Source organism: Eulemur rufifrons, chromosome 7 (assembly GCF_041146395.1).
Source record: "Eulemur rufifrons isolate Redbay chromosome 7, OSU_ERuf_1, whole genome shotgun sequence".
Classification (NCBI taxonomy): Eukaryota; Metazoa; Chordata; class Mammalia; order Primates; family Lemuridae; genus Eulemur; species Eulemur rufifrons.
Window position 1 is genome coordinate 158,725,938 of NC_090989.1, and position 19,410 is coordinate 158,745,347.

A 19,410-nucleotide genomic window follows, 5' to 3' on the forward strand; every position below is an offset into this window, starting at 1 on the left:
AGGTCTGGCCCCTCTTCAGTCTGTCCCTGCAGTGTGTCCACAGTGATTGCCCTGAGCTCATCTCTCTATTTCACGCACTCCCCTGCTCACAGCTCTGCATGGTCACCGCAAACTCCTTACCCAGACTTGGTTCAAGACGGGGCCTGTGAGAGGTGGTTCTGGTCTCTTGCCTCGGGAGCTCTGGGCCCCCTTGGCCACTAAAGTGGAAATACCATGACACTGTCATTGAACAAATAAATGGTCTTCGGGCACTTAATGTGAGTCCAGCCCTATACTTGCCACAGGGACTACCCTGAGGGACCAGATGTGGCCCCGAGTGATGCGGTAGGGAACCCAGGCAACAGGTAATTGGGGTTTACAGGGAGCATGCAGAAGCAGGGCCCAGCGTGTGCCTAACTTGCACCAGAGGCTCCTTTCCGGAGAGTGGAATGAGCTGACCCGGAGGGTGAACAGGAGCCAGAGAGAAGGGATGCCAGAGTGAGGGCTGCAGGCAGCGGCCCCGTGGTGGGGGCCTGGAGAAAGAGGTGGGACACATCAGAGGATAGGAAGGGCACCGGGCTGGCCAGGAGCAAGTGAAGATGCTAGGGTGGCCAGCAGGGCCGAGCCCTGGGAAGGGTTGTCTGCAGAGCACTGGGGAGCTTTGAGGGGCTTGGCAAGAGGCAACATGATCAGATTTGTGTTCTGGAAGGACCAGTCCAGCTACAGGACAGAGAATCAATTTTAACGAGAGAAATGAAGATGAGAATACTCAAATTTCTGCTTCCTGGTTGTGAGATTTGGACAAAAATAAAGGGTCGTGTTCTGGGTATTCTGGGATGAAAGTGGTGGAAACGCAGGCGTTGGCAACGCGTGGGAGCAGTGCCCTGACCGACACTCGTACCTCCCAGAGGGACCGGGAAGCGTAAAGGCCTCTTCTTTCCTCCATTTCGTCCCCACTCATGTGTGACCCACATGTGCCCCTTTGTTCCATGAAGCTAAAGATGGGAGTGGAGCTGGGTCCACCCGAGTCTGGGGTGCTCTTCAGATCCTCCCGGACCTGGGGCAGTCGGCCGTGCCCAGGGAGCTGCCAGTGTTTGGAGCCAACCCAAAGAATGGTCCGTTAACAGTGTGCACCCTCAATCTCACCATGCACCAGCACGTGCTCTAGAAGTTTTTCTTCCAAGCAAGAAGAATGAAGTCTGTTTTTAGCACTTAATTACAATTGTCTATAGGGGCACCCATGGGAAAAGTCACCTTATGTGAAAAAATTGAGCCTGTGATTATGCAGCTTTATTTGTTTGTGTGTTTATATCTTTAAACTATTAAGTAGTACTCTTGAAGTCCTTAATTAAGTGTTTCCTCTTGGCTGTTTCTTCCCTTTGCAGTATAACGAGGAGCTTCACTACGTGGAACCTTGCCTGAACGGGACCTTGGTGCAAGCTGACCGGACAAACAAGGAGGTAGGGGCTGCTGCTGGGAGGCACTGTAAGGGGTCATGGCACACCCTTGCCTCCCTCAAACTGGTGGTTTACAATGATCTGTCTTAATTAAAAAAACAAACAAAAAAAACACCTCACCAAGCACTGCCTTTTCATTGAGGCTCTAGAGCCCTGGTGTGTAGAGGCACAAATAAAATCATGGCACTAAAATAATTACATCGGATTCAGATGCTTGCCAGTTCTGAAATAACTACATTGACTTTTTCCCTTTTGCTCTAAGCACATCCTCTGTTGTGCTTGGCACCTATGTTGACACCCTTGAAAGAATATGGCTTTTGCTGAGATTTCAAAGAAAATTGAACCCACTTGTTATTTCCCTTGTACTTTTCATAATTGATTAAATGATCATTGGGGAGCTGTTGGGGTAACTTGTCTCCTGATTAGAAGGTAAGTTTTACCAGGGTAGGAATGGTGTCTTCTCAGTACTGTATCTTCAAAGTTCCAAGCATTGCCTGTTCCATAAATATTTTGGAACAAAAGGAAGATATGTTAAAGAAGAATCTTAAGAAATGGGATAGAAGTTTCCCTTCCAGTTGGAGCATTCTAGGACAATTCCTAAAATAGATTTCTGTAAAATAAATCCTGTTTCCCTTTGGCCACTTTTAAATTTGTTAATACAACTACCACAGCCACCATTCCACTACAGGGACAGGGACAGTTGACAATTTAGGTCCAAGGTATAGCTGTGGCTACAGCCATGTCACACCTGGGACTCATAGCTGCCATTGTCCGTGCTGTTTTTCCGTGTACCTGCCACACAGGTACATCGTTCCCCTGGAGAGCAGACCCCTATGGGGTGGCTGAGGGCAGTGCCTCAGGCTTTTGTGAGACACTGTGCGTGTCCCCTGTCCCAAATGGGGAGTGGTATTGGTACTATGTTAGATGCAGGTGGTAGAAGCACTTGGTCTGGATATCTGCGGGAACGAACAGCTGAGGATTGTGAGAAATTCATTCCAGTTGGAACACAGAGTGAGAAGGAAAAATTATGCTCGTGTCAATAACTGTGCTTCAGTTTGAGGGGGAAGAAGCACCATAACAAGCTTCATATTTAGAAGGGAGAAAGCAAGTACACTGTGGTGCAAAGAAAAAGTGTATCCTGGGAATATGCATTTGTGATTATTGTCTAGGCTAAGGTAGGAAAAGTACTTAAATCTACAGCCAGATCTCTCTAGGGACTTTTTCTCTTGTTTGGTCATGGCATGGGTGAAGATTCCACCCCCTTTCCAATGTTGTAGCACTTGAAATATCCACCAGAGCCTCAAATAAGCATTCAATGCTGGTGTTTACAACATTACACAGAAGAGCATGATCCTTCAGGTGGCTTCCCAAAGGAGAAAGGACAGTATGATTTTTGGAGGTATGAAGTTTTAGGAATGAAAAAATTGTTACAGGAAATGGGCTGAGAATTTATTTTAAAGTGCCTTTGAATATACGGATATTGAATATTGGAGTAGTTTTGAATACAAAAACTAATCTGGATTTCTGAGTCTGCCAGTACTGAGTAGCCACATTCCGATTAGATCCTCCCCATTATAACTGTAAACTCCTGGACATAACACAACAAACAAGTACAAGTTGAGTATCCCTTATCCAAAATGCTTGGGACCAGAAGTGTTTCAGATTTCAGATTTTTTTCAGATTTGGGAATATTTGCATTATTCTTACTGATTAAGTATCCCTAATCTGAAAAATCCAACATCCTAAATGCTCCAGTGAGCATTTCCTTTGAGAATGACCTTTGAGCATCATGTCAGTGCTCAGAAAGTTTTGGGTTGGAGCATTCTGTATTTCAGATTTTGGACTTTTGGATTAGGGATGCTCAGCCTGTATCGGAAGACTCTGGGAAGTGGGCAGGAGAAGGTGCAATGCCCCCGTGCTTTGGGGCTTAGAGACATGTGGGTGAGCTCCCTGGGTTTCCTTATTGGTTCCCATACATCCCAAATGGAGCATCCCAGAATCCTGCCATCTGTACCAACAACAGGCACAGACCAAAAAAGCTCCCAGAAAATCCTGTTCCCTGTAGCCAAAGGACCACAGAAAACCTCTTGAATGACACCTTTCCTACTCCTGCCAAACACCAACAGAACAACCAACTCTCCGTGGTTTCAGTGGAGCCAAACGGGAGGTTGATCTTCCACCCCATTCATATCCACTTGGCCCTGGTGCTACATCTCAGCAGAGATTGCCTGCTAAGAAAAAAAGATTGTCTCATTATATAAAATCCATAATGCCCAGAATGCAATTAAAAATTCCTTTTTATTCCAAGAACCAGGAAAGTCACGACATGAATGAGAAAAGACAGTCAACAGAAGCCAACATTGACATGTATCAGACATTGGGATTATTGTTTCAACCAGCAATTATGACTTCTCCCGAAACAAATGAAAAAAACAGAAAATATCACAAAGAAATAGAAGTTGTAAAATAGAGCCAAATGGAAGTTATAAAACTGAAAAATATGATCACCAAATAAAAAGCTCTCTGGATCAGCTCAGTGGTACAGTGAAGATGACAGAGGATAGAATCAATGAACTTTAAGACAGGTCAATAGAAATTACCCAATTTGAACAACAGAGTAAACAGAGTGGAACAAAATGAACAGAGTCTCAGGGGCAAGTAGGACAATAGAAAGAGAGCTAACGTTCATAATATCAAAGTCCTGGGAGAAGAGAGAGAGACTGGGACTTAATAGGAATTTAAAGATATATTGACTGAAAACTCCCTTTATGAAAGGCATAAACATTCTATTCAAGAGGCTATGCAAACTCCAAATAGGATAAACCCAAGTAAATCCATGCCAAAACACATCATAAATATAAATAGATAAGAACATCTAAGAAAAATCTTGAAAGCAGCCAGAGAGAAAGGACACATTACTTATGTAGAACACCAGTTTGAATGACAGCAGATTTCTCATATGAAATCATGGAGACCAGAGGGAAGCAGCATAGCATTTTTCAAGTACTAGAAGAAAAGAACTGTCAATCTAGGATTCTATATCCAGTGAAAATATCCTTCAGGAATGAAGGGGGAAAAGTCATTCTCAAATAGAGGAAACTATGAGAATTTGTTGCTTGCAAACCAACCCTTAAAGAATATATAAAGGAAATTCTCTAAACAGAAAGTAAATAAGAGGAGAAGGTTTGGGACATCAGAAAGGAAAGAAGAACATACAGATGAGTGGAAAATAGGGGTAAGTATAAAAGAGTATCCTAATTCTCAGGAGATTCTCAAATTACATTGTAAAGTTGACGCAAAAATTAGAACACCATCTGATGTGGTGCTCGATGTTTGATGAGGAAATATTTAAGACGTTATATTTTTAAAATGTGAAGGGTAAAGAGACCTAAGTTAAAGTAAGGTTTCTGCACTTCACTGGAAGTAGTAAATGCTGATACGAGTGGACTGTGATAAATTACATATTTATATTGCAATATCTAGAGCAACCACTAAGAAAACAACACAGAGTTATACTTCATAAGTAAGTCGCCCAGGTGTGGTGGCGCATGCCTGTAGTCCCAGCTGCGTGGGAGGCTGAGGTGAGAGGATCGTTTGAGCCCAGGAGTTTGAAACCAGCCTGGGCAATGTAGGGAAACCATGTCTCAACAAAAACAAAAACAAAAACAAAAAAAAAAACAAACCCCAAATAACAACAACAACAACCAAAAGTAACTCATAGGAAGGTAAGAAAAAAGAAACAGGAATAAGAAAGAGAGAATCAAATTACCTTAAATATAAATGGTCTGAACACCACCAATGAAAAGACAGAGATTGTTTGAATGGATAAAAAAACACAGACAAACAAACATGATCCAACCATATGCTGACTATAAGAAACTCACTTGAAATACAAGGATATGTTGCAAGTAAAAGGACAGGAAAAATATAGCATGCAAACATTAATATTTTAAAAAGCAAGAGTGGGTATATTGATTTTCAAAACAAAGAGAATTACTAGAGGCAAAGAGGGACATTACATAATGATAAAAAGATCAATCCCATAGGAAAATATAACAATCCTAAATGTTTTGAAACCAAAATACAGAGCTTCAAAATACAAATAGAACAAAAACTAATAGAGCTGAGGGTAGAAACAGACAGATTTACAATTGTAGTTGGAAATTTGTACATTCCACAGTCAGCAATTGATAGACTACAAGACAGAAAATCAACAAGATTAGAGAAAAACTGAACAACACCCTCAACCAATAAGATCTAAATGACATTTACAGAACATTCTACCCAACAGCAGCAGAATACACATTCTTTTCAAGCACCCATGGAGTGTTAACCAAGATAAAACATATTCTGGGTCTTAATAGAAACCTAAAAATATTTTAAGGTTTGAAATTATACATAATATCTTTTCTGATGACAATGGAATCAAAGTAGAAATCAATAATAGAAAGATAGCAGAAAATACCCCACATACATAGAAATTAAACAATATGCTACTGATTAATCTATGGGCCAAAGAGGAAGCTTTAAAGAAAATTTTAAAAATGTAAAACTGAATGAAAACAAAAACAACATATCAAAATATGTGAAACAAAACTACAACAGTGTTGGGAGAGAAATTCATAGCAAAATATGCTAATGTTAAAAAGACCTACCATTTGATCCAGCAATCCCATTATTGGGCATCTACCCAAAAGAACAAAAGACATTCTATAAAAAAGACATCTGCACCCGAATGTTTATAGCAGCACAATTCACAATTGCAAAGATGTGGAAACAACACAAGTGCCCATCAATACATGATTGGATTAGTAGGCTGTGGTATATGTATGCCATGGAGTAATTACTCAGCTATAAGAAATAATGGTGATATAGAATCTCTTTTCTCCTGGAGGGAGTTGGAACCCATTCTACTAAGTGAAGTATCCCAAGAATGGAAAAATAAGCACCACATGTACTCACCAGCAAATTGGTTTCCCTGATCACCATCTAAGTGCACATTTGGAAATAACACCAATTGGGTGTCGGACAGATGTGGGGGGTGGGGGGAGGGGATGGGTGTATACCTACATAATGAGTGCGATGCGCACTGTCTGGGGAGTGGACACGCTTGAAGCTCTTACTCAGGGGGGGTGGGGGGGCATGGGCAATATACATAACCTAAACTTTTGTACCCTCATAATAAGCTGAAATAAAAAAAAAAAGAGGAAAGTTCTCAAATTAACAATCAAAGCTCATACCTCAAAAAAATTAGAAAAAATAGGACAAAATAAAACCAAAGCAAGGAGAAGGAAGGAAATAATAAAGAACAAAGTCAATTAAATTGAAACAGGAAAAGACAGTAGAGAAAAATCAATGACACCAAAAGCTGATTCTTTTAAAAAAAAATCCATAAAACTGATAACCCTTTAAAAGACTGACCAAAATAGAGACGACAAGTCACCAATATCAGGAATGAAACAATATCAGGAATGTACTGACCCTGCAGTCATTAAAAGGATAATAAAGGAATATTATAAACAACTTTACACTCGTGAATTTAATGACTTAGAAGAAATGAATCTAATTTTCAAAAACCACAAACTGCCAAACTCCAACCAAGATAAAATCAATAAAAGGAATAATCTTGTAACTATTAATGAAATTGAATTTATAATTTAAGAGCTACCCCAAAAACATTTTTGGGCACAGATGCTTTCAATGGAGAATTCTACCAAACATTTAAAAAATAATTAATATTAATTTTGTTCAATCTCTTCCAGAAAAACAGAAGAGAAGAACCCCCCAACTCATTTTATGAGGCTAGTATTTACCTGATAAACCAAAGACAGTACAGAAAAAGAAAACTACTGACCAATATCCCTCATGAATGTACATGTAAGAATTCTCAACAAAATTTTAGTGTATCAAATACAACAATGTATATAAAGAAATAATATATCACCTCCAAGTGGAATTATTCCAGACATGTAAGGCTGGGTTCAACATCAGTGTTAAATCAACCGATATAATCTACTATATCAACAGGCTAAAAGTGAAAAATATGATCATATCAACTAACTCAGAAAAAGCATTTGATAAAAAACTCATTCATGATTTAAACAAAAAACCTCTCAGTGAACTAGGAATATGACGTAAATTCCTCAAATTGATAAAGACCATCTAAAAAAACTAACAGGTAATATCCTGCTTTATAGTGAAAGTTTGAAAGCTTTTCTGCTGAAGAGCAGGAACAACTAAGGATGTCCACACTAACACTCTTATTCAACATAGTGTTGTGAGTTTTAGCCAGACTAGGAAAAGAAGTAAAACTGTCCCTACTGTCCCTATTTTCAGATGACATGATCCTATATGTAGAAAAATCCCAAAGAATCTACAATAAAAAAAAAAAAAAACCTCCTAGAACTAGTAAGTGGGTTCAGTAAGGTCACATATCTAAGATTAATACACAAAAAGCAGTCACATTTCTATATACTAACAAGGAACATACAGAAACTGAAATTGAAGACATAATATCATTTACAATTGTTCCAAAGAAATAAACCTGACGTAACTTGTATGTACAGGCTATATATGCTGAAAATTACCAAATGCTTATGCAAGAAATCAAAGAAGACCTAAATAAATGGAAAGATTTACCACGTTCATAGATGGGAAGACTCACCACAGTAAAAGATGTCAATTCCCTTCTAATTGATCTATAGGTTTTATGCAATTCCTATCAAAATCCCAGCAAGGTTTCTATAGACATAGACAAGAGTATTCTAAAATCTACATGGGAAATCACAGGCCCTACAATAGTAAAACGGTCTTGAAAAAGAAAAATGAAGTAGGAGGAATCAATCTACCCAATGTTATAGCCTATTGTATGGTAACAGTAATCAAGAGAATCTGGCATTGGCAGAGGGATAGACATATAGATTAATGGAATAGCATAGAGACAAAGATATATACTCACATAAATATGCCCACCTGATTTTTGACAAACATGCAAAAAACTTCAATGGAGGAAGGATATCTTATTCAACAAATGGCTCCGGAGCAATTGAATATCTATAGATGAAAACAAACAAAAAACAAAGCAAAATAAATTAACCTTGACTTAACACATTAACTGCCATGAGAGTTGTATTTAACTCACTCTAGTTTTGACCCCAGAGCTGCATGAAACATATATAAAATCTTACTTGTTGATGTTCTTATTGTTACAATTAATATTGACAATTTAATTCTAAAAATGTGGATTAAATGGAAGTCAATAAATTGCATTTTTCTGTTTATAGTTACCTTTAAATTACACTCAAAGTTTTTATTTTATTTTTGTAATAAAGCACTGTGTCCCCAATGAAAAGTTTTTGATTTTTTTTTTGTGGTAGTCAATATGTTAAACTTCACAACTTAAACAAAATTTAACTCAAATGCATCAAAGACTTAAATGAAAAATGTACAACTATGACATTCTCTGAAAAAAACATAGGAGAAAATCTTCAGAACCTAAGGCTGGGCAAAGAGTTCTTAGGCTTGATACCAAAACTATAATTCATAACAGGAAAATTTGATAAAATGGATCTCATCAAAATGAAAAAAAAAATTTTGCTATGTGAAAGACTGTTCAAAGGATGAAAAGATAAGCTACAGATTAAGAGAAGATATTTGCAAAACACATATCTAATAAAGAACAAATATATGGAGCATGTATAAATAATTCTCAAAACTCAACAGTCAAAACAAGCAATTGAATTAGAAAATGGACAAAAGACATGAAGAGACACTTCACTGAATAGGGTATACAGATTGCAAATAAATGTATGAAAAAATATTCAGTGTTCTTAACCACTAGGGAAATGCAAATTGAAACCACAATGTGATATCGCTACACACCTATTAGAGTGGCTAGAATAAAAGATAAGAAGAATAAAAGACACCAAGTGTTGGTGAAGATGTGGACAAACTCATGCATTGCTGTGGGAATGCAAAATGGGATAGCCACTCTGGAAACAGTTTGGCAGTTTCTTATAAAACTAAACATTCAACTGCCATATTTCTTAGCAATTGCATTCTTAGACATTTATGTCAGAGAAATTAAAACTTATGTTTACACAGAAACCTTGTACACAAATGTTCATAGCAGCTTTATTTGTAATAGCCAAAAACTATCAATAGAAACAACCCAGGCATCCTTCAGTGGGTGAGTGGTTAAACTGTGTAACATCCATACCATGGAGTATTACTTAGTAATTAACAATGACGACAATAAAGTATTGATACCTGCAATAACTTAAATGAATCTTTGAATCTTTTAAGCGATGCTGATTGAAAAAAAAAGTCAATACCAAAAGAACACATATTGCATGATTCCATTCATATCACTTTCTTGAAATAACAAATTAATAGAAATATAGAACAGATTAGTGATTGCCAGGGGGGAGGGGTAGGAGTGGGGAGAGGTCATGTGACTACAAAATGGCATCAAGAGGGATCCTTGTGCTGGTGGAACTGTTCTGTATCTTGACTCTGTTAACGTCCATGTCCTTTGTGCTACTGTACTGTAGTTTGGAGAATGCTGGGTAAAGGACAGGTGGCATCTCTCTTTATTATTTTTGACAACTGCATGTGTATCTGTAATTAAAAAGTGTAATTAAAAAATAATCTGAAGTATGCGAGGAACTCTTAAAAAGGGGCTTTATAAAATTAGTGTGAACAGTTGTATAATGAGTGTTAGGTTGCTATAGTTAACGTAAAAAATACTGATGATAGTACACTTTCTAATGGCAAGAAATTTTGATATTCTTACGGGTCTTTTTATTTATAGAAAAGCTCAGAAGACAAAGCATTTATTTTTCATTAGTATCTTAGGATATTTTAAAATAAAGGTAGGTTCCATTGGTTAATTTGAACCAATTTCCATTTTTATCATCAATTCAGTATTAGATCATGTACATTCGGGACTCACTTGTCAGACATGTGACAGAGATGAGCAAATTCGTAAAAAGTGAAATGGAAATTTACATCGGCTCCCCTAACCACACGTTCCTGGGGTGGAAGAGACCGCACCCAAGGCCTCAAGCCTCATGTCAAGAGTAGCCCCCTTTCCTCCCCTGTCTCCCCTGTGTCTTCTGTGAGAGCTGACCAGTTCTGCTAGGGCAGGTGCCCATTCTGGACCCCTCATTGCATCTCAAGGGGCGGGGGCAGCTTGGTTCCAGTGTCTACACCTGTGGTTAGGAGGCAGGCCTGTGCTGGGAAGACTTGCCTGGTTTTCCAAAGGGAAAATTCTCTGGACAACCAGGACGGTGCCTATGAAGTAGATGTTCTATAGAAGTGTGAATGAATGAATGAATGAATAGATGAGCCACCTGGGGGAGGATTCTGGTTGAAAAGAATGTTTTTTTATGTCAATAGAAGAACCACAAAACATTTAAAACAAAAGCATGAAACGCATTACATTTTAATATAATCAGGACAATCAAGAATTAGATTGTGGGTGAAATTATCTGGTTCCTGGGTTGGCAGTTCTCGCTAGTCTATTTCTGGCCAAATACCCTGAATAGCAGCTTTGTGGCCATTTTCTCACATTCTTTGTGTGATAGGGGTGGAGGATGGTGACCTTGTGTATAAACCTGTATAGAACTGGCATTGTGGTCACGGATGCTCGCCTTCTGTCCTCGGAGTTAAATGATTTTGACTCGAATGTCCCAAGTCCTTTGGGATGTTTCATTCTTTAATCAAAATATTCATGTGTATCCTGACAAATTCTTATGACAGCCAAATATCCAAGGTTCTTTCCCATACCTGTCATCTTAGGGCTGTTTCCCTGGTGGCCACTATCATGTTACCTCCAGCTAATGAAAGGGCATGAAAGGGCTTCTAGAAGGTGATACCTAGAAATTATTACGTTGTGCACCCTTAGTTCAATGACAGCCAACTCTGATTTCACAAAACTCAGGTGACCCTCTAAAAAATGAAAACTATTAATAGATAATTTTAATTATAACAGCATTTAATTTAAACTTCATTGAAACTTGAAATTTTTGAGCAAGAAGATCTCAGTGAGTCTTAAAACAGAAGAAAAGGTGAGGGTGAAAATGCTGGTCTTGGTCAAACTGAGTTGTCCTAGGTCATAGGCTTCCTGTGATTTTGCTTGAAATAGGCCACAGCACATCCTCCCTGAACAAGTGGTCTTGAAACACTATTAAGTTTTTGCTTTTGTCTTTTAAAGGTATTGTTTACTGTCTGGAGAGAATTTTGCTTTGCTGTTTTATGTACCAAATAACTGACTTTTTTTTTTCCTTTAAGGAAAAAGAAACCATGACAAATTGGGTGAGCCTGGAGTTCAAATATAGAATTCAAACGAGTAAACTCTCATCCTAATCTACTTCAGACGTTCTGAACCATTCATCAGACCTTAAAATGAACCTCCTGTGGTCTCTCTTGGGGGAATGGAGGGAAAGGAGGGGGGAAGGAGAGTGATATGGTTTTTCTCTGGTTTTGTAATGAAGACGTCCTGAAATCCACTGAATTTCATGGCTCTGTTTAAGATTCATTTGCAAATATTTGTTTCAAAATCAACTGATCTTAGAAACCCATGTAACTCTCATCGTCCTTGGCAGATTTGATCTCCTCCCGTGGGATCAGAAGTCACCGAAACTCCATGAACTAACAAAAGTACACATCAGCGTTGCTGGATTTGCCCCAGTACTGTTTCTTCCAGCCTGAGAGTTGTCAAAGGGGGGCCCTGCATTCTAACACGTCCTGCCTGCTATGGCCTGATAGGCACACAGTGTACAGCTTGCCAGGGATACTGCGGTGAGGGGTATGTAATGAACTGTAAGCAGAAAGTAGCCCATGTGCACATGGGTAAATGTTGCCTGCCTGAACACCAAGGGAGACAAAGTTTGCAGAAAGAACAAATACTACCCACTTACATTCAACTCAAAACTAATAAAAGGTAGTAAGAATTGCATTACTTTTTAAATGTCATGAGTACATTAAAAATAACAGAGAAAAACTGGGACCAACTCAAATGTAAATAAAGTCTAGATCCAATATAATTTAACATAATAAGGGCTCTAAACAAAAATAAAATAGGTTTATATACATTGCCACAAAAGAGTAACAATAGTATATAGTTAGGTTTTAAATAAAAGTAAATTGCAGAATAGTATGCTTCATAATTTCTGTTTTGCTTGCTTAAATATAGAAATGGGAAGGGGAGAGGGGAGGGGAGAGGCGAGGAGGAAAGGATGAAGGAAGGAAGAAGGGAAGGAAGGTGAGATTCAGGAGGTACACTTGATATATTTCTGAATTGTTAGAATGTCTTTATACTGAGCTCAAAATACTTTCACCATCATAAATAAAATAGATATATATTTTTATTTAGAGACAGGGTCTTGCTCTGTCACCCAGACAGCAGTGCAGTGGTGTGTGATCGTAGCTCACTACAACCTTGAACTCCTGGGCTTAAGCAATCTCCTGCCTCAGCCTCCTGAGTAGCTGGGAATATAGCTTGGCTATATATTTTTTATTTTTTGTAGAGACAGGGTCTTGCTATGTTGCCCAGGCTGATCTTGAATTCCTGGCCTCAAGGGATTATCCCACCTTGTTTTTCTAATGTGCTAAGATTACAGATGTGAGCCACTGTGCATAGTCATAAATAAAATATTTTTAATAATTATTTTCCTATTAAAATTAATACAAATATTTAAACTATTTCAGTAAGTCTGTAAATACTAGCGAAATTATCTTCCTATGATTGTGAGGATATCATTTCTGCTAATTTCCAGATAGATTTCTTCTTTTGCAAATGGGAAGATTTCTTTTTATCAAGGGCAAGAGATATAGCCACGTTTTAATCCATGTCACTCTATTGGCTTAAATAAATTAGAATGCTGCTAACTTACAGTGATTCAAATGATGCATAATGCAGGTATTTCCTAATTATTATGGACTAGCTTTGTAGAGTTAAAGTTACCCAAATGATGATCTAAAGACTTTTTCTATAAGAGCTATATCATAGAAGCTATGCTCAATTATTTCCATAAGCTACTTATACTGGGTTAAAATCATCAATATGATACACAAATTTTTCATTAATCTCCACTTCAGTATAATGTGCTAATTATGAATTCCTTATATGAATCTAGATCAGATATCAGCAAACTTTTTTTATTATAGGCCATATAGTAAATATTTTAGGCTTTCTGGGCCATTCAATCTCTGCTATAACTACTCAGCTTTATGAGTGTAGCTTAAGAGCAGCCATAGGCAATATGTCAATAAGTAGGCATGGCCGTGTTCCAATAAAACTTTATTTAGAAAAATAGGTGGCCAGCAAACTCTGCCTGGTCTATACAGTAGACAAGACTAGAAGGAGAAGTCTATTATTAAATAAAGAACTCACATTAGCCTCAGGTTAAAATCTTTCTGAAACGTGAATGTGGAAATGGGTGTTTGAGAGCATGAGCAGATTGGATAATATTCCTACACGCTTCTCACTGAGGGTTTGGGCTGGATCTCTGCCTTGGACTGACTTTTCCACCTTGAAATGACTTTCTACCTTGAATGAACTGATGTCTGGTTTCTCTGTTCGTCTATATTTAACTAGAAGGCAAAAAGATGTGGATATATGTTGTAAGTAGAGGTAGTTATAAGAGATAATAACATCAATAATAAATATAACATTTTACAATTTAGAAAATACTTCTAGTTTGGTTTTCACAATCACTACCAGTATCATTCCCAACTCATACGTTTACAGTCCCGGGCCCAGACGTATTTGTCAGCTGCGTGGGCAGACGAATGGCTCGATGGAGGTGCGGAGATGCACAGTAAGCGCAGAGCTACAGCACCAATACCCATCTGAAGATCTCAGATACTATCCTTCTATTGCCTTCAGTGTCTGAGAAGGTAGAGTTACCTTTCTGACATGGTTCATTCTTCTAAAGTCTTGCCCTGTAGAGTAAAGCCTAATTCAGATTTACGTTGAACATGACGTGTTGGGGGTGTTTGTGCGATAAGGTATCCTTATGGAGCTGTGATGCTCACCTTAGTAGGAAGGGCACAACTACTTGTTTGTATGAAGTGCAAAGTGAAGAATAATACAAAAGTTTGTTCATCATATGTTTCTTCCTGTGGGAATCGGTTGAGTTCTTTATCTTGGACTTCTCTGTAGCTGCACACGGACAGGTCTGCTGAAAGCTCTGTGTGTGTGGTCATGGGTGTCCAATCCTCCTTGGTTCTATCACTCAGCTAAGGAGGAGACTAACCAAGCACAAAGCTGTCTTACTGCTGCCTGGAAGTGATCTGGTGGTGGTGCCCTGAGGTTTCCCCCAGTTCCTAGCCAGGGGATGCTATGCAAACTGCCCCTTGTAAACCTTGTCCTCAGGTCCCCATGCTTTCAGTGACATGCCTTGACTTGCCTGTGATAGCTGCTTGGGCCCCAGCAGCATCCGTGCCTGCCCACGCCCCACCTGAGCATCCTGCCAACACACAGACTACCCTCTTCCCAAGACATCTTCCCTGGGGCCCTGTCTTGTTGTGTCAAGTTCTGTGGAGCTTTGGGGCAGCATTGATGAGACTGACCAACTCCTAGACCCCAGAAGTAATGTGTTCCCAGACACAACCTTTCCTAATCATAAGGGCTCACACCTCACTCACCCAGAGCTCACCCATCCCTCACTGCTTGAACTGCAGTGGGGGAAAGCACTCTCACTCAGAGCCTGTTTACTCTTAACTTGGTGCACACTTTTTTTTTTATTTCATCTTATTGTTATGGGGGATACAGAATTGTAGGTTACGTACGTTGTCCATGTACCGCCTTTCCCCCCAAGTCAGAGCTCCATGCGTGTCTGTTCCCCAGATAGTGCGCGTTGCACCCATCATGTAGGTATATATCCCTCCCTTCCCCAACCCCCCTTCCCGAGTCAGCACCTTCAAGTGTTACCATTCCCCAAACGGTGCGCAATGCACTCATTGTGTAGGCATACACCCATACCCTCCCCCACCCCCCACCTCAGACTGATATCCGATTGGTGTCATTCCCAGATGTGTATTTAGGTGATGTTCAGGGAAACCAATTTTCTGGTGAGTACATGTGATGCTTGTTTTTCCATTCTTGGGATACTTCACTTAATATAATGGGTTCCAACTCTCTCTAGGAGAACCATAGAGATGTCGTATCTTCATTATTTCTTATAGCTGAGTAATATTCCATGGTATACATATACCACAGCTTACTAATCCAATCATGTATTGATGGGGATTTGGGTTGTTTCCACATCTTTGCTATTGTGAATTGTGCTGCTATAAACATTCGGGTACATGTGTCTTTGTTACAGAAAACAATCAGAATTCTAGAAGAAAATGTAGGAAAGACTCTTACAGACATTGGCCTAGGTAAAGAATTTATGAAGAAGACCCCCAAGGCAATCACAGCAGCAAGAAAAATTAATGAATGGGACATGATTAAATTAAAAAGCTTCTGCACAGCCAAAGAAACACTCACGAGAATAAACAGACCACCTACAGAATGGGAAAAAATATTTGCATACTACACATCAGATAAAGGACTGATAACAAGAATCTATTTAGAACCCAGGAAAATCAGCATGAAAAAATAAAACAACTCTATCAAAAAGTGGGCAAATGACATGAATAGAAACTTCTCAAAAGAAGGTATAAGAATGGCTAACAAACATATGAAAAAATGCTCAACATCCCTAATCATCAGAGAAATGCAAATCAAAACCACAATGAGATATTACTTAACCCCAGTAAGAATGGCCTTTATCAAAAAATCCCAAAACAGCACATGTTGGCGTGGATGTGGAGAGACAGGAACACTCATACACTGCTGGTGGGACTGCAAACTAGTGCAACCCCTGTGGAAAGCATTATGGAGATATCTTAAACAGATTCAAGTAGACCTGCCATTTGACCCAGCAATCCCATTACTGGGCATATACCCAAAGGAAAAAAGGTCACACTTTTAACAAATTGGACTATTAACTATGAAGGAAAAGCCACTGGGTGTAGAGGGAGGGGCAAGAAGAAGTATCCAGAGGCAGCAGCTTTCTCTTTCAGCACTCTTCATCCCAGGAATGTGTCACCCTTTATGCAGATGCCCAGAGCCTGAACCTTCAAGCAATCCTGAGTCCCACCTTCAGCCTGCAAGTCCTGCTGATTCTTCCTCCTTGATAGTCTCGAGTCTCTGCCCACATCTCTGCACCGGCTGCAGCCTGCAGTTCCCATCACCGTGGTCTTCCTGCATCTCAGCAGTGGCTTCCATGCAGAGGTCCCTGCTGGTGGTCCTGGCCTGTGGCGCACGTGCTTCTGCACTGGAGACTGAGGGGCCCCCGTGAAGCACAGGGCTGCTGTGCGACTTCCCTGCTTACGTCTCTTCCTTACCTCCCCTTCGCTCTTAGGACAAACTCCCTTTTAGTAACTAGAAGGCTTTGTCTCTGTTTGCCCAGTGGATAGTCCCTGCATGTGCCTGTCGTCCAGGTCTAGTTAGAGCACTACCTTTCTCTCAGAAGGGTCCCAACTTGGATGATTGGATTCTTGGGCCCCTCCTTGTCAAGCCCTCCATGACGTGTCTCCTGTCTGTGCATCCTCATCTCTTGCGGTTATGACATCCTCCACCCCTGCTCTCCACCAACTCACTCTCTCTCTCTCTCCCCCTCTTTCATGATCAGCCCAATCGAAATTCCTCTATCTTTGACTTCACCATGCACCGTCTTAAAGCCAGGCCACTGTGTATGTTCGTTGCCCCTGTCTGGGACACACTACTTCTCTCCCTGCTATTCTTCCACATCCCCTTTGCTCACTTAACTCCTTTTCATCTTCTGACATCAGATATATTAACATCCCCCTTAGAAAAATCTTCCTTTCCTATTTAAGCGGGGGCTCAGTGCTCCCTGCAGTCTTCCCATGAGGCCACACGGTGACCTGGTTTCTCACCATCCTCCTCACTGACTAGGATCTTGTGGATGATGATGTGGTCACCACTGTCTTCATGGCACCCAGCACAGGCCAGGCTGTCCATAAACAGAATGGAAAGAAGGAAGGAAGGAAAGGTGGGGGGGAGGAAGGAAGGAAGGGAGGAGGGAGGGAGGGATGATGGAGGGAGGAGCGATGACGGAGGGAGGAGCACATCCCATCCAGTCGGTCTCCTGACCAGCGCCCTCCCAAAGCGTCCCCTTCCACCGGGAATGGGACCAAACCTCCTTTCCGTCTGTGGCCTTGCTAGCCAGCCTACACTCCCCTTCTGCTTCATGCCCACTCCCACCTCTTCAGGGCTTCAGCATCTTGTCATGTCTCGGTCCCAAGGTCACCCAAGTACCCTGACCCGTTTACTCCATGTCCCCCTGTTCTGATTCTTGGGAGCCCTTATAACAGGCATTTCTTTCTTTTTTCTCTACTTTCTCCTTTCTCTCCCTCTCACCCACCTTCACTGCAAGTTGGCTCCATGGCCACTTACGCTCTGCATTTTATCATTCTGTGTCTCTTAGAGGGTCCCTACCTCACCCCATTGAAGGGGTTCAGATATTACTGACTACATAGGTGAGTGATTGGATAAAGGAATATTAGGTTTCTTATCCTGCTGTAATTTAAAATGGTTTTGAGGGTAAAAGGAAGAATGAGAGGTAGGCAAGCTGACAGCTGAAAGAATGGGGGCTGGTAGCCTGAGGTTCAGGTTGAAAGACCAAAATAACTGTATCGATAAAACAGCCAAGAGTATTCAGAGCCCTAGCGCCTGGGTTGTCGAGGATTTTGATACAGGTTACAGCAACATACACGTATTCCCTTAGAGTTACTGTTCAGCATGGCAATTTTGAGTCGTTGGGGTGAATTTATTCATTTATTTATTTAATTTCAGGATATTATGGGGGTACAAATGTTTAGATTACATATATTGCCTTTGCACCGCCCAAGTCAGAGCTTAAATTCTGATCAATAGTCTCTATTTTAGAGGGAGGAAGTGAGTAACTTTAGAGGTGGAAATGTCTAATAGTTAAGATTTAGGTTAATGTAGCTTTGAGTCCTGGCCATGGTGACCAGCTGTGAGGCAGTGGGTCGTCACTCTACACTCCTGCGAGCGAGCCATCCCATCCATAAAAAGAGGATCAATACTACCTTTCCTTCATATACCTGTCACATAGGTGCTTTTTTATTAAATGGGATAACAGGTTTGAGAGCATTTTGAAGTGCCCAGAATCTTAACAAATGTAAGTGATTATTTACTTGAGTAATAATGATCTTTCCTGCTTTCTTAAGAGGTGTTTCAGCCCAAATGGTTAACATATAGAAAAACAGAGTATATAAAGGATAAACAGCAATTTTCAGAATAAGCCATTTCCCAGGTCTTCTCTCCCAGGAAAATGAGTGCTTTTGCATGGGGTTCTCATGCACGTCTATTACTTCTAAGTTTCCTGCTTTTTGACAGTTTTAATGGAAACAACCAAACCACTAAGCTAGAATGTGCTGTCCATGATTTCACAAATGTTCAGCTAATGATAATGGGGATTTTAGAATGTGGTACAGAAACAGGTCAGCATTTCAATTCATACATGTCCTTGGCCATCAGTAGACATAATCTCTGAGTAAAGTGTGACTCAGTGACCCAGAGCACCTGCCCACTGTGCAGACCACTCTAGAGAGTATTAGCAGAATGCTGTTTGTAAGGCTCTAGGTTTTAGTGGCCAGCATCTAATGTCTGAGAAACTCTGGTCTTACGCTAAAGTTCGTGTTATTTTTATGGAAGGTGTCACCAATAGGAAGATATGAAAGAAAATGCAACTGTCAAGAGACCCACCATGCATTTTAAAATCCCACCTTACTGAGTCGCTTGCAGGTGCAGCCGCTGTGGCTATTCCATTTATGACTGAAACATTGCGAATGTGATCAAGATAGCTGGAATGCAATCACGCCATCCCCTCACGCTTGGGTTGCCACTCCTGACATTCCAAAGCCTCATCTT

General features: G+C 40.2%; 1 protein-coding gene across 1 annotated transcript in view; it reads left to right on the plus strand.

Moving 5' to 3' along the window:
• Positions 1-19,410, plus strand: part of CACNA2D3 (calcium voltage-gated channel auxiliary subunit alpha2delta 3) — an 850,367-nt gene that overhangs the window by 408,298 nt on the left and 422,659 nt on the right. The window contains exon 9 of the mRNA XM_069473712.1: positions 1,365-1,439. Within this exon, the coding sequence (XP_069329813.1) occupies positions 1,365-1,439 (75 nt within the window). The remainder of the gene's footprint in view (positions 1-1,364; positions 1,440-19,410) is intronic.